The 15,930-nt window shown below is 35.6% G+C and overlaps 1 protein-coding gene across 2 annotated transcripts in view; it reads right to left on the bottom strand.

Annotated features, from left to right (window-relative positions):
• Positions 1–1,652: 1,652 nt before the first annotated feature.
• The window catches only part of LOC149839252 (protease Do-like 2, chloroplastic), a 53,760-nt gene continuing 39,482 nt past the window's right edge, over positions 1,653–15,930 (bottom strand). The window contains exons 14-21 of one of the 2 annotated variants that reach the window (XM_090002410.1): positions 3,413–3,516; positions 3,229–3,316; positions 3,044–3,129; positions 2,894–2,918; positions 2,666–2,737; positions 2,541–2,591; positions 2,391–2,451; positions 1,653–2,303 (exon numbers count right to left, since the gene is read on the bottom strand). In XM_090002410.1, coding sequence (XP_089858536.1) covers positions 2,059–2,303; positions 2,391–2,451; positions 2,541–2,591; positions 2,666–2,737; positions 2,894–2,918; positions 3,044–3,129; positions 3,229–3,316; positions 3,413–3,516 — 732 coding nt within the window. In that variant the 3' untranslated portion in view covers positions 1,653–2,058. The remainder of the gene's footprint in view (positions 2,304–2,390; positions 2,452–2,540; positions 2,592–2,665; positions 2,738–2,893; positions 2,919–3,043; positions 3,130–3,228; positions 3,317–3,412; positions 3,517–15,930) is intronic. The other variant, XM_090002411.1, reaches the window with a different exon arrangement.

The raw sequence follows: 15,930 nt of genomic DNA, 5'->3' as shown, positions 1-15,930 counted from the left end.
AATATATATCCTCTAAATGGGTGGTCTTAAAAATATCATTTTCTTTTTTACACCGTGTTTTTGGAATGCTTTATAAATTGCTCCTTGCCATCTATACTTATTTTAAAGAGCAAGCTTTGGTGTTTGGATTTTTTATTTTTATTTTGTAATAATATTTTATAAATGTTACTTTTTTTTTTCAAAAACAAGATTTTTTTTTACAACTATTTATTTTCTTTCATGCCACCCCCATTCCACTATCACCGGGCCACCACCACCACCCTTACCAACACCACCATCATTACTAACATTGCTTCTACGCCATTACGACTGTCACCATCATCACCACCAAGAAACAGATCCGAGGGAGGGGGGGGGGGAGACCACTTAGTGGCTGCCCTCCTATAAAATGACACCCCTATTAAAGAAGGGGACTCCAGTGTAGTACTGTGCCCCCTCCCCCAGAACCACATATCATAGCCACTACTATCATTATAATAATCACTATTACCATCACCACCACTGCCACCACCACTATCTACCGTTACCATCATCACTACTATCCACTGTTTTTTTCTTTTCTTCTTTATTATAATTTAAAAAGTTGGTGATCCAAACATTCACTTAAATGAAAGTAAAGGTAAGATTATTCTTTATAAAATGTGCTTAAATTTATACGTGTAAACAATAAATAAAAATAGATCCAAACAATACTTACATTAATCAGATATCGGTGATCTTGTTGACATGGTTGGATACTGAATACCGTAAGATCAAATATAATAAATAAAGACCAATGGGGGCTCCGCTTGTCTGGGAGGAAAAGAGAAGCTGGTATAGTTGTATTACTGGTAGGGGTCTGCCTAACCCCAGCTTGCCTTTAAAATATATATATATATATATATATATATATATATATATATATATAAATAAAGAATATGTTGATAGTGAGAAGCGTAGAACTTAAATATTTGAAATGTAAGTCAAGAATTGTACTTTTTCTTGAAAAAAATAAAATTTATTAGCCTTTTTCCTTTCTTGAAAAGGGAGACCACCTGCACTTCTGTCTTTTCGAACACGTCTTGCACACTTATTTGACTCTCACAATTGTGAGAGAATGATTCTCATTTGCTCCATTTCTCGCATGCAAAATGTAGGAGAGAAAGATGCCCATTTGCTCCATTTCTCAAGTGCAAAATGTGGGAGGAATCCCTAGTGATATGAGACCACATTAGAACCATTTTACACATTTCTCATGTGATGGGAAATCACATAGGATAGCCTCGTCTACCCTGTGATTTCGAATAATAGCGAGTAAAAATTATACTATAAATCACATACAAACAAATGTGACCTTATAATAATGCAGTATAATAGCGAGTAAAAATTATGAAAAATTTGGTCAACTGGGTGCCTAACCATAGAGCTATTTACAAAAAGGTACCTAACATTCAGAATATTACAACTAACCACTGGAATTTGAAAGTAATGCTCAAACAGACGCTTGAGGCAACCACCGTTGGTTTGACCCTGGTTTAAGGTGAGTTTAGTGACATGAAAAGACATAATTACCCTTCAAGCATGCTACATCATCGACACAATCCTACAGCTGAAAGCAGCAAATGGCAGGAGTCACCATCTGGATCACATTATAGCCTAGTTGAAACTTGATATGGCCAGAGAAAACAGGTTTAAAATTAAATTGAATTCCCGGTAGTTTGCTACATATGTGAACATGCGAAAGAGGATGCCATTCTCAAATATATTATTGCAGATAAAACAATTAAGGGACATGAAAAAAATGCTGAGAATCAGCAAAAATAAATAATGCACATAAGACCATTTTCAGCAACTATAGCGCGCCTTACTCAACCTTCAAGCCTCTGCTCAGTGGTAAGTGGTAAGTGTGCTACCATCACCCATGAATAGATTGGAGTAATGAAAATGGTCGAGCTGCCACCGTCCAGATCAGGAGGCCTTCACTCTTTAAAGAGCTCCGTCTGCCAAGTTAGACGAGGGCAAACCAGGAACACCACCCCCAGTGGCTTCACTAGCAGACCGGTTGATCTTATTTACTGATCAAGCCCAGGCAAGACCGTCTGATCCAATTTCCATGTTTGAAACAGGAACATCCCCAGAGTCCTGGTCCATAGCTTGTCCGTCTTCTGATGCATCCAAGTATGGCTCAAGTAGATCGGCAGACCTTTCACATGGAATGCCATAGTCCTTGAGAATTTTGGATGATGCAGCAATTGCTGCTTCCCTCTCCAATACAGCAATGAAATTATCCTCAAACTCAAAAATTAAGTACTCATCTTTGCCTGCTACGGAAATCACAGAAAACAAAGCAAATAAAGCTTATAGAAGTAAGAACATCAAATGACAAAAATATAAGTACAAGGTAGGCTTACAGTCAACGAGATGAGCTAAATGCCTTATGTTTCTCACTCTGATCCCGTTGAACTTTACAACCTGTAAAGGTTCCATTTGCAATTAGTTACAGAATCTGGACAATCACAAATAAAAACTAAATTTCAAGAAAAATGAAATATGTTATGTGCCTGCTGATTGCCCATGTCCTCATATCCTATATTTGCTTCGTGCGCTAACACCTTCAGCGAACAAACACTGCCTGTTAGACATTCATTTTGTCTGGACACTTCAATGAATAAATATGAACTCAAACCTGTGATAGTATCACAATCTCTTCTCCCTTAAATTTTGGGAAAGAATATCGTGCCTTAGCTAGCAGTTTCAGCTGAAGGGAAACAAAATACAAACCAAAACAGAAAACAAAAAAGAGAAAAGAACGTAAGTCTAACCAATGTTCTAGCAGGGCAGATATAAAATAAATGTATTTAATATGAAATCAAAGTGAATGGTAAGGTAGGCATTTAACATGATTTAAACTTACCCCTATTGAATCTTCACACTCCTCACTACAATTCACAGGATCAAGTTATCAGCCAAGTATGAAGTTGCTACGGTTCAGATTTTTTAGATTGATCTCCGTTGTTACAAAAAACTAGTCATCATAATGTCTAATGCAGAAAAGATATCTTACTCTATTAAAGGTTCTGAAAGTGGAGTGAACACCAGTCCAGCCACTATAAGGTATGAGGGTTGTCCTCCTTCAATATGATATGGCACCTTACACCATGAAACATGTCAATCATTTTACTGATGGGGGTATATGGTTGGACAAATATGAAGATCATTCCAAAGTTCCAAACAAATAAGTGACTATACCAGATGGACACGAGGATACAAAACTGTTTGAACTTTCATAGGTGTGCCTCCTCGAATAATTCCAAGCTCTGCCACGTCGCCTGCAAATCTGAATAGTTCCAACAATATTTTAGAACCAAGACACCATGAAGAAAACACTTTCAGGGCCTCATATGTTCACTCTCATGATGATGTGATTATTTACTTCTGACTTATCAAGTAGCGGAATGCAATACGCTCTGTGGACCGGAATGGAACGGTTCCTTCACATCCTACTGGTACACCATCAAAGCTTACTATTACATCACCCTGAAGATCATTAACAAGTCAATGGGTTACTATCATGCAGGGACAGAAAGTTTTGTGGAAGCCTACATATTTGAATTCCTTCAGAAACAGAAACGTATGACAATAATCAGATGAATGCTATCTGCATTTTCAGGGCTGTGGAATATTAATGTGAGATGAGTGAGCAGTTCTTTCAAGTTGTACAAGGAACTAAACCCAAAAATATAATGTCCAACACATCAAAAAATACCCTTATTACACAGTACAATGAGATAAAATGAGCTAAATTGATAAAATGTGATTTGACGTCATCGGATCTAGATAGGATTCAGATCTGTGAGTCTAATCATGTTTAGATTGTTTTCTTTATGTAATGGCAATTCTGTTATTTGTATGTATTTTAAACCTCTTGTATTATATGTTACATAATATAGCATTAGGGCTAGCCATCTCAAATGTGGCTACCGCTTTTCAGCATCTCCCTCTCTCTCTTCCTTCCTCTCTCCTCCTGCTGAAGACAATTGTGGTGTTTTATCTAAATCTGATATTGTTTTTCTTACATGGTATCAGATCGGGACTTCGGTTTTCTTCCAAAAGGTATGCCCATTTAGATCACATCTTGTTTTCTTCCGGTCAGAATCTCTTCACTTTATTCTCTTCTAATCTTTCTTCCTTTTCCTCTTTCCTTCTACTGTCAGTTTTCTTTTACTCAGCTGATTTTTCTTTGGTTTTATTCATCCAATATCGTGCTTTTTTATTTTGACATCAAGCAGTAAACAAAAAAAAAGGGGGAAATATATTTGACGTCAAAATAGTGATTGTTTGCTTCTAATATCCTAATCTGAAAATTTCTGGTTCTAATATATCCTAATCTGAAAATTTTCTGGGTTCGATTTTTGTCCAGATTTTATTTTCTAGAATCTTGACTGATTATCGTTAATTTTGATATTTTGGTTTTGATATTTCTCTTCATTATTTCGCATCTTTTCAATCGGCATAAACATATTGACAGCATCTTATTGTGATTAGCAGGTCTGTTGCAGGAATCAAACTGATTCAGGAATAGTGCCTTTTTTATTTAAAAAAAAAAGGAAAGCGGGGCTCGTTTTGTATTATATCTTATTTCCTGCTTTTTGCCTAATCTGATTTGCTGCTGCATATTTGCTCTTAGCTGAATTTTATTATATTCTTCTTTTTGTTTTCTCCTTTATCTTTTCATCTATTTTAAATGGATTCCTCTACCTATGCTGGCCTTCGAACTTTTTGAGTCAGCTTGTTTCCGAAAAGCTTAATCATTCTAATTTTTTGACCTGGAAGAGACAAATTGTTCTTTTTATAAGGAGCCAAGATTTGTTTGGGCATCTGGATGGATCAATTCCAGTCCCACCACAGTTTATTCTGCAGGAATCAAAGGATGATAAAGGAGATGCATCGGTTAACTATATTTCAAATCCTGAATTCACAACATGGATGAAGCACACTCAGACATTAGTTGCATATATTACTTCCACCATATCTCAGGAAGTATTGATATCAATACCAGATGAATGTACTGCTGGTCAATTATAAAACAGACTTGAGCAAACCTATTCTCAGATTTTAGAGGCAAGAGTTTTATTTCTAAAAGGGAGTTCCAGACCCTTAAAAAGGGCTCAATGTCAGTCAGAATTTTTAAACAAGGTGAAATCAGTTACATATCGGTTAGCTATTGTTGGAAGTGCAGTTTCTGACAAAGAAAAAGTGCAACAAACTCTCAATGGACTGGGTCTAGAATATCATACTCTCCACTTCTTTATCAGTTTTACCTGTGTTACCTAGCTTTGAGGATCTTCAAGCTAAACTTCTTCAGTATGAAATGGGTATAAAACACCTGACAGAAGGCAGTGAACATGCAGATACACATAATGTCTTAGCATCAGATATATCTCATGGTTTTGGGCGTGGAGGTAACAGTCTTCAAAGTGGTAGAGGTCGAGGTTGCTTTGGTCAAGGAGGTCGTGGTATTCTTCCTACTCTGAGCACGCTAGGATTTTTCAATGTAGAAAATCAGAAAAGAGTGCCTACATGTTTTCAGTATAATAAGAAAGGACATGTGAAAGCTGATTGTTGGTTTAATCCTCAAAACAAAAGAAAGAATAATAAAGCAGGAATCAAAAAGGAATCTGATGGACAAAGATATTCTGGAAATTGTTAAAACGTAATATGTAATGTAAATACACATATAATATATATATATATATTATTTTTATATAATATATATTATATTTATTCTTTCTTTTTCATTTTTTTTATTTTTATTTTTTCTAGTTCGCTTTAAACTAGATGGTCAAGATCTTGACCAAGATCTTGACCATTCTTATAGTCGTTGGACTAGGTCTAACGACTCTTAGGAAGAGCTCTCTCCTCCTTTACTTGTATAAATAGGGGTGAACCCCTCCCTTGTAAACTCAATGCTTCTTAAGCATTTTTGTTATGAATAAATTATTATTTATTTCAAGTGTTCTTTCATTTATACCCTTTCAAGGGTCATGCTTATAGTGTCTCCAATAGACATATTTGTGAGTTGTTTGCGCATTTGTGGAAGACCACTATTTCATTACATGGTATCAAAGCCGCGGAGACCTTAGGTGTTGAATTGCTTCTGCCTCGATTTTCATGCTTCATTTGTAAAAGGTGTTTCATCACCTTGTTCTTGGCTCAAGAAGATTTGTTTGAAGAAAGGAGGACTTGTGCTACAAAAATTGATTTTGTATCTTCTCTTATACTCTTGTTTTTCTCTCTCTCCTCTTATCTATTTGTCTCTTACCCTTGTAAAAGATGGATGATAATGATAAGATTACCATCATACCCATGAAGCTAAATGATATTAACTACGTAACGTGAGCTTCGACTATGAAGCACCATATTTGGGGAAAAGATTTATGGGGTATAGTGGATTGTTCTGATTCGGAACCTAAACTATCTCTTACCAACAAAGAGGGCAATAAAGAGGTTCTTCTAACGGAAGAGGAGAAGAGCATTGCATTAGCCACTTATGAGAAAAAATAGAAAGAGTGAAGGATAGGGCATGCAAAAATTATGTCATGGCTAATTAATAGCGTAGACAGTAAAAAATGCTCTAGTCTTGCTAAGTTTGAGCATGCCGATAAGGCTTGGGAATATACCTTAAAAATATATATTCCCATAAAGATATTGCACATGTATGCAATTTACAAGACAAAGTTCAGACTGACTAAAAAAGATAAATCTATTTGAGAATATTACAATGAGTTGTCTGAACTTTAGGAAGAGTTGGCTCTTCTTGAGCCCAAATGGCATTGTGCCGAAGATATCGAGTTTCGCCAAAAGCAACTCGATATGGAACATTTCTATCAATTTGTGAATGGTCTAAGGCCAGAGTTTGAATCCACCAAATGGGCCCTTTTATATCGTGAAAAAATTTCTTCTATTGTTGATACTATAGAAGAGCTCACTATGGAGGAAAATAGACTTAGAAAAAGTACTCCAAAAGTTGATGATGACTCAATTCTAGCTGTGTCTAGACCGGAAAATCATACTCGCACTTACAAGCCACCTCATTTTGAAAGGCAAAATGGTGACTTCGACAAACAAAAAGTCATTTGTCATCATTGTCATGAACCGGGACACTATAGACCTCAATGTCTAAAGTTAAAAAGAAGAGAACAAAAAAGAGTTGCATCTGTTGAATTTGAGTCAAAAGATCAAGATGCACCTGTATCAATGGCTCAATTGATGGAAATTCTTCAACCTCTTCTCAAAGGAGTATTCCCCCTCAACTGAAGCCTCAACTGGAGCAGTTGTTGCATCTTTCTACGATCCAGGTCCTTGGCTTTTAAATTCTGGTGTTTCTTTTCACATGACCCCGAATGTCAATTGCCTATCCGAATGTCTTAGAAATAATTCAAGTGTCAAAAGTTTTTACAGCCGACAGCATATCTCTTGAAATAAAAGGAGCAAGATGTTTTGAAAATTTTCAAAAATCCAAAAAAATTGTTATTCTAGAAGTTAGATATATCCCCAAACTAAATTTGAATCTCATATCTATTTCGCAAATATCTAACTATGGATGTAATATCTCCTTCTCTTCTCATGGTTATTGGGTACATGATCGCTAGTTAGGGAAGCTGATTGGGGAAGGCCATAGAGAAAGAAGACTCTATTATATAGACTTTTTGGAATTGCCCAAGAATGCATTTTGTTATACAACAACAACAACAACAACTACGCCTTCATCCCAAAACAATTGGGGTCAGCGATATGAACCAAAAAAGAAATTCATTTTGGGTCTTCCACATGAATCCTTTTCCTCCAATCATTTCTATCCAACGCCATGTCCTCGGTGAGGTTCAAAGCATTCATATCCTTTCCTATCATCTCCATCCAAGTCTTCCTAGGCCTACCCCGACCTCTTTTAACTAATATATTTTCCCATTTCTCCAACCTTCTAACTGGAGCATCATTAGGCCTTCGCCGAATATGTCCAAACCACCGTAAACGATTCTCTCGCATCTTATTTTCAATGGGTGCAACACCTACCTTCTTACGTATCTCTTCGTTCCGAATCTTATCTTTTATTGTATTTTCACACATCCATCTAAGCATCCGCATCTCAGCTACACTCATTTTTTGAATATGATGTCTCTTGGCAGCCCAACATTCCGTACCATATAGTAAAGCGGGTCTAATAGTCGTCCTATAAAACTTTCCCTTCAACCGCAATGGCATTCTACGATCGCACAGCACTCCAGTAGCACTTTTCCATTTCATCCACCCAACCTTTATCCTATGATTTACATCTCCATCAATTTCTCCATACTTTTGAATGATGGATCCCAAATATTTGAAATAATCATTCACCGGTATATCTTGCTCACCAAGCTTCACTACACTCCCATCACTACTTCGTTGCTTACTAAACCGACATTCCATATATTCAGTCTTACTCTTACTCAACTTAAAACCTCTAGCTTCCAATGTCTGTCTCCATAATTCTAACTTAGCATTAACCCCAGCTCTAGACTCATCAATCAAAACAATATCATCAGCAAACAACATACACCACGGTACATTTTCTTGAATTGATCTCGTAAGCTCATCCATCACTATCGCAAATAGGAAAGGGCTTAAAGCAGATCCTTGATGTAACCCAACCGTTATCGGAAAATTGGTTGACACCCCTCCACAAGTGCGGACATTGGTTACTACTCCTTCATACATATCTTTAATTATACTAATGTACTTGAGAGAAACACCTTTCTTCATCATTGTCCACCAGAGAACGTCCCTAGGTACTCTATCGTATGCCTTCTCTAAATCAATAAAAACCATATGCAAATCTTTGTTCCTTTCTCTATATCTTTCAATAAGTTGTCTAAGAAGATGTATAGCTTCCATAGTTGATCTTCCAGGCATAAAACCAAATTGATTCTCCGATATCATGACAACCTTCCTCAACCTAGACTCAATGCATTTTGTTATAATGTTCAGAAATTAGAATTGGATTTATGGCACAAAAGACTCTGCCATCCTCACATGTCTAAAATTCAATATTTTTCAAGTTTGAGAAAATTTTGTAATTCTGAAAGTTTTTCTTGTAAAGACGCATTCTTGGCCAAATGAAAATATTGCCTTTTCTTAGTAGAACTTTTGTTTCCTCACGACCACTTGAGTTAATTCATTCGGATGTTTGGAGCCCGACACTAGTTATTTTCAAAGGTGGTTTTGCATATTATGTCATTTTTATTGATGATTTTTCTAAACATACTTGGATTTATTTTCTTAAACATAAACCTGAAGTTTTTGCCAACTTTCAAATAGTTCATAAAATGGTTAAAAATAAGTTTCAAAATGATATTTTCATCTTTCGCACTGATTCAGGGGGAGAGTTTATATCCAAAGAATTCAAAGACTGCCTCAATCTACATGGCATTACACATCAAAGATCATGTCCACAAACTCCACAACAGAATGGCTTAGCCGAACGTAAACATCGGCACATTATGAAAACTACTAGGACCTTGCTGATTGCAAATCAGGTTCCAAAAAGTTTTTGGGCTGATGCGGTCCTAACTGCTACCTACCTCATCAATAGGATTTCATCTTCCTCGTTAAAGAATATAACTCCAATAGAAAAACTTTTTAAGTTGGCTCCAGAATATTCTAGGTTAAGAGTCTTTGATGCAAGTGTTTTGTTTTCACCAACAAAAATGTCAAATTTTCCCCTCGTGCAATCCAATATGCTTTTCTGGGATATGCTAATAATAAAAAAGGCTATAGGTGTTTCGACTTTCAAAATGAAAATTTGTATGTGTCAAGAAATGTATCTTTTTTGAAAAAAGAATGCATTTTTTAATTCAATAAACCCAAGGATATCACTGAATATTCTTTTTTAATTTATCTTACTTCAAAATCCAATGAATGTGATTTTGAATGTGGCCTTGAAAATGATCAAAGTCTGATTGCTATTGAAAATGATGATGATGATGATGATGATAGAGAGCAAATTCATAGGGATGTTAGTCTGTAATATTCAAGACGTAGAGAGCAAAATCTTCCATGTGCTTTAGAAAAATACTCCGAAGTTCCACCTAGACGTCTAGAATTTCTAGACCTCCTAGAAAATTTGTGTCTTACGAATCTTTTTCACCCACTTATAGGGCAACCATTGCATTAATACAATCATATGTTGAGCCATCATCCTATCCACAAGCCAAAAATCATATAGAATGGATAGAAGCCATGAAAACTGAATTGGATGCATAAGAAAAGACCAACACCTGGACTATCCAAGATATTCCTCCAAGTAAGAAACCTATAGGATGTAGATGGGTATACAAAGTCAAAACCAAAAGTGATAGAACCTTGAAAAGATATAAGGCCCAACTAGTGGCAAAAGGATATGCTCAAGAGTATGGTATCGATTATGAAGAAACATTCGCTCATGTTGCCCGTATGACCACTGTCAGAACTTTAATAGCCTTGGCCTCAATTAGAAAATGAGTTATATTTTAATTAGATGTTAAAAATGTTTTCTTAAATGAAAATCTCATTGAAGAAGTATACATGGAAGCCCCACCTGGTATTAGTATTTCTAAGGGTAAAGCTCTTCGTATAGAAAAAACTCTATATAGTCTTAAGCAGGCTCCAAAAGCCTGATATGACAGATTTAATCATGTTATGATTGATATTGAATTTCAACCTTGTTTAATTGACACTGCTTTGTTTATTAAGAAATCTGATGCAGTCATCATTTTTACTCTTCTTTATATGGATGATATAATCATCACCGACGGTGACAAACAGGGAGTTGCAAATATTAAAACTCTTCTTAAAACTCACTTTAAAATGACTGACTTAGGCTTATTAAGATATTTTTTAGGCATTGAAATTGCTTATTCCTCTCGTGGGTACTTGATATCACAATCTAAATTTGCTTTGGATATTGTTTTCAGGTCTGGAATTACAGATGATAAGAAAGTTGATACTCCCGAAGTTGTTAATGCTAAAATGAAGATTGATGATGGTGAACTTCTTGATGACCCTACCCCTTACCAACAGCTTATTGGAGCTCTTTCTTATCTTTTCATTACTAGACTAGATATAGCTCATGTTGTTCATACTGCGAGCCAGTGACAACATGCTCCCACCTCTGTGCATATGGAAGCAGTCTTGCGAATTATTAGATATTTAAAGTCTTCTCTTTTACGAGGACTCTTCATGTCTGCTTCATCGTCTTTAAATTTAATTTCATACATTGATGCTGACTGGGGAGGTGATCCTAATAATAGGCACTCAACCACTGGTTTTTTTTGTGTTCTTAGGTGAATCTTTGATTTCGTGGAGATGCAAGAAGCAACAAAAGTCTCTCTTTCCTCCACCAAAGCTGAATACAGAGTCATGACAACTACCACTATGGAAGTTGTTTGGCTCAGACGATTGCTAGCCGATATGAGAGTTGAAGCGACGCAAGCTTCAAAAATGTGTTGTGACAACAAAAGTGTTATTTACATTGCAAGCAACCGAACGTTCTATGAGCGCACCAAACACATTGAGATGGACTATCACTATGTCAGAGAGAAATACTTACATGGAACCATCGATCTGCCATATGTTACATCCAAATATCAATTAACAGATTTCTTCACAAAGCATCTCGTTGCTCCCCGATTTCACTTTCGCTCATTGTACCGTAAGTTTAAGGGGGAGTGTTAAAACATAACATGTAATGTAAATACACATATAATATATATATAGTATTGTTATAATATATATTATATATTTCTTTTTATTCTTTCTTTTTCATTTTTTTAATTTTTTCCTAGTTCACTTTGAACTAGATAGTCAAGATCTCGTTAGATCTTGACCATTCCTATAGCCGTTGGACCTAGTCCAACGGCTACAAATAGAGTCGTTGGACTAGGTCCAACGACTCTTAGGAAGAGCTCCTTAAGAGCTCTTCCTCTCCTCCTCTACTTGTATAAATAGGGGTGAACCCCTCACTTGTAAACTCAATGCTTCTTAAGCATTTCTGTTATGAATAAATTATTATTTATTTCAAGTGTTCTTCCATTTATACCCTTTCAAGGGCCATGCTTGTAGTGTCTCCAATAGACACATATTTGTGAGTTGTTTGCGCATTTGTGGAAGACCACCATTTCATTACAGAGATATGCAACAACTTTTGATGGCAACTTTATCTCAGATGAGTATTAAGTAGAATGAACAAGGAAATGTTGGTAAGCTCTCGAATTTATCTCCTTATTTCGGAAAAGGTAGTATAATCATTGGAGATAGAACACATCATCACATTTTCCATGTTGGAAGTGCACAAATTCATTTGTCTAGTACTTCTCTTAACCTATCTAATGTTCTTTTTGCTCCTAATATTAAAAAGAATATTGTTTCTGTATCCAAACTTATTGATGATACAAATTCTTTTGTCGAATTTACTCCTTCTGTATATATTAAGGATCTTCAAATGAAGGAGACGTTCACTAAGGGGGAGCAATGAGGAAACATGTATATATTTAAGGAGGATCCAACATCTCATTCTTCTTCTACCCTGAAGTCACCTTTTTTGGAACCGACATCTTAGAGTCTCAAGTCTTGTCATACAGATGTCTTTAATCTTTCTTAATGTAATAAGCCAAATTTATGGCACAATCGGTTGGGTCATTGTAGTCATGGTTTCATTAAGAAACTTGTGTCAGAAAATTTGATTCTAGAGTCCGGTCTACATTCTGTTTTAGATGCTAAAAAATGTTCAAGTTGTCAGTTATGTAAGAGTCATGTTCTTCCTTTTAATCTTGCTAATGAAAGAGCCTCATAAGCTTTTGAAATTGTGTACTCTGATATATGGGAACTGCCTCCTGTATGATATTCATCTGGAAGTCAATATTATGTTTTATTCATAGATAGTTATTCTCATTTCACTTGGATATACTTCATGAAACACAAGTCCGAAGTTTTTATATTATTTCAAGATTTTTGTGCACTTGTTAAAAATCATTTATCTTTCAATGTTGTGCATTTTCAATGTGATGGTGGAGGTGAATATTCTTCAAATGACTTTCTTGATTTTCTTCAAAATAATGGGATAAGTAGGCGTGTGTCATGTCCACATACTCCTCAACAGAATGGAGTGGCTGAACGAAAACACCGTCATATCGTAGAGAGTATCATGAGTATGCTTCATGATAGTAATATTTTTATTAATCTTTGGACAAAAGCTTTTCATACAGCAGTACATGTGATTAACCGTCTGTTCATGGGAATTTTAGAAGACAAGTCTCCATATTTTACTCTTCTTGAAAAACATCCTGATTATAATGACTTGCGCACCTTTCGTTGTATTTGTTATGTTCATATTGACAAATCTCTGGAGAATAAATTTCAAGATAAAGCAATGAAGTGCAAATTTGTTGGATATGCGGATGATTATAAGGGATACAGATGTTATGACCCGGTAACCAAGTGTATCAAGATTTTCAGAAATGTTGTTTTTGATGAACAAAATTTTGAGAGCATGTCATTATTCCAAGAGCAGAACTCATCTTAAAATGTTGAAGTTTATGATCCTTGGTTGAGTGCAGAATTGTTTGAAAGTGAAAGGAGATCTTGTTTTGTGAAGAATTGAGTTCAAATAGACAAAATCTCGAACCTTCACATTCTTAAAAAAATGAAATGTGTAAAGAATTTCAGAGATTTTCTGGTCAAGTTTATGTTAAAAGAACAAGAGATCATGTCACAGACAATGTAGAGCAAAATATGAGTCGGCCTCCATTAAGAAGATCGAAAAGGATATGTCATCCTATTCAAAAATGGGTCAGCTATGATAACTTTTTCATGGATTTTCAGTTGTTCATGTTACAAGTAGAGAAGCATGATGAACTTGGCAACTTCTATCAAGTCATTAAATCACATAAATGGACAGAGGTTATGAATAAGGAGATAGAAGCTCTTCATGAATGCCAAACCTGAAAAATTGTTCCTAAACCAGAGAAGAAAAATGTTGTTGAGTGCAAATGGGTTTATAAGATTAAGTATAAACCTAATGGATGTATTGAAAGATATAAAGCAAGACTTGTGGCACATGGTTTCGCATAAGAATATGGGCAAGATTATGATGAAACTTTTAGTCCTCTTGTTAAGATGGGAACAATAAAGATTGTTATATTTTTAGCTGTTGATTGTGGATGGCAGTTGAACCAGCTACATCTTAAAAATGCCTTCTTACATGGAGATTTGAAGGATTGAGCAACCCCCTAGATATGCTGAAGGAAAACCCAAGGATTATGTCTGTAAACTGAGAAGAGCTTTTTATGGATTGAAGAAAGCCTCTTGCTCTTGGTTTGAGAGTTTTTCTCTCAAAATTCAAAACTATGGTTTTTGCAGATGCTCTCTTGATCATTCACTCTTCATTTTCAAAGATAAGGATGTTACTACGTTATTACTTATATATGTTGATGACATAATTCTTACAGGCAATTCTAATAGTCATATACAGACCGTGAAGGAATTATTGATGCAAAATTTCAAGATGAAAGATCTTGGTGACTTAAGGTATTTTCTCGGGGTTGAGGTGGATAGAGGAGATGATGTTTTAACTCTTACTCAACATAAATATACTCTCGATCTTTTGAGCAAGGCAAGGATGTCAAATTGCAAGCCCCTAAACACACCTTGTATTCTGCATAAAAAACTGAGTTCTAATGATGGAGACTTATATAGTGATATGACCAAATATCGAAGTATCGTTGGAATGCTTTAGTATCTCACTTTTACCAATCCAGACATCGTATATTCTGTTAATCAGGTATCTCAATTCATGCATGAACCAAGAACTGGTCATGTTGAAGCCGTGAAAAGAATTTTAAGATTTTTGAAATGAACCATTGGTGACGGTCTTCTTTATCAAAGAAATTTGATTGACAATAAGGGACATGAGATCATCACTTATACAAATGCAGATTGGGCAGGGGATCCAAATGAGAGGCAATTTGTTTCTGGTTATTATATATTCATTGAAAAAAAACTGGTGTCATGAAGTAGCAGAAAACAAAGAGCTATTGCTAGGTACAGTACTAAAGCTAAATATAGGTCTATGGCAGCTGGGACAGCTGAAGCTACATGGGTCAGACATCTTGCAGATCTTGAAGAAGGAATCTCATAATCATTTTTGTTGTGTGATAATCAGAGTGCTATTAACATTGCCTATAATCCTATACAGCATAATCGCACAAAGCATATTGAGATAGATCAACACTTCATCATACAAAAGGTTGAAGACAAAGAGATTGAGTGTCGTCATATTTGTACAGAAAGCCAAGTTGCCGATTTATTCACCAAAGGCCTAACAAAGCATCAATTTTGGTTCTTAAAGAACAAGTTGTCCATGGTTCATGACCATGCACAACTTGAGGGAGGGTGATAAAATGTGATTTGACGTCATCGGATCTAGATCGGATCCAAATACGTGCATCTAATCATGTTTAGATTATTTTCTTTATGTAATGGCAATTATGTTATTTGTATTTATTTTGAATCTTTTGTATTATATGTTACATAATATAGCATTAGGGCTAGCCATCTCAAATGTGGCTGCCGCTTTTCAGCATCTCCCTCCCTCTCTTCCTTCCTCTCTCTCCTCCTCCTGCTGAAAGACAACTGTGGTGTTTTATCTAAATCTGATATTGTTTTTCTTACATAAATACCCCTCATCGACAGGTAAATAAGCAAATGGATCTGTAAATCTGATGCAATAAAAATAATTGGCAAGTTTATAATAAAAATGAGTAAACTTTCTTGACATCTGTCTATGATTTTATACTAGAGGTAACGGTTGAGATGTACAAGAAAAATCAGATTGAATCTTGTTTCAGCAATGTGCCTTGCTACTACAGAAATAAATTAATC

This window comes from Nuphar pumila, chromosome 4 (assembly GCF_984573655.1).
Source record: "Nuphar pumila chromosome 4, dmNupPumi1.hap1.1, whole genome shotgun sequence".
NCBI classification, from domain to species: Eukaryota; Viridiplantae; Streptophyta; class Magnoliopsida; order Nymphaeales; family Nymphaeaceae; genus Nuphar; species Nuphar pumila.
This window is presented reverse-complemented; position numbering and strand designations above follow the sequence as displayed.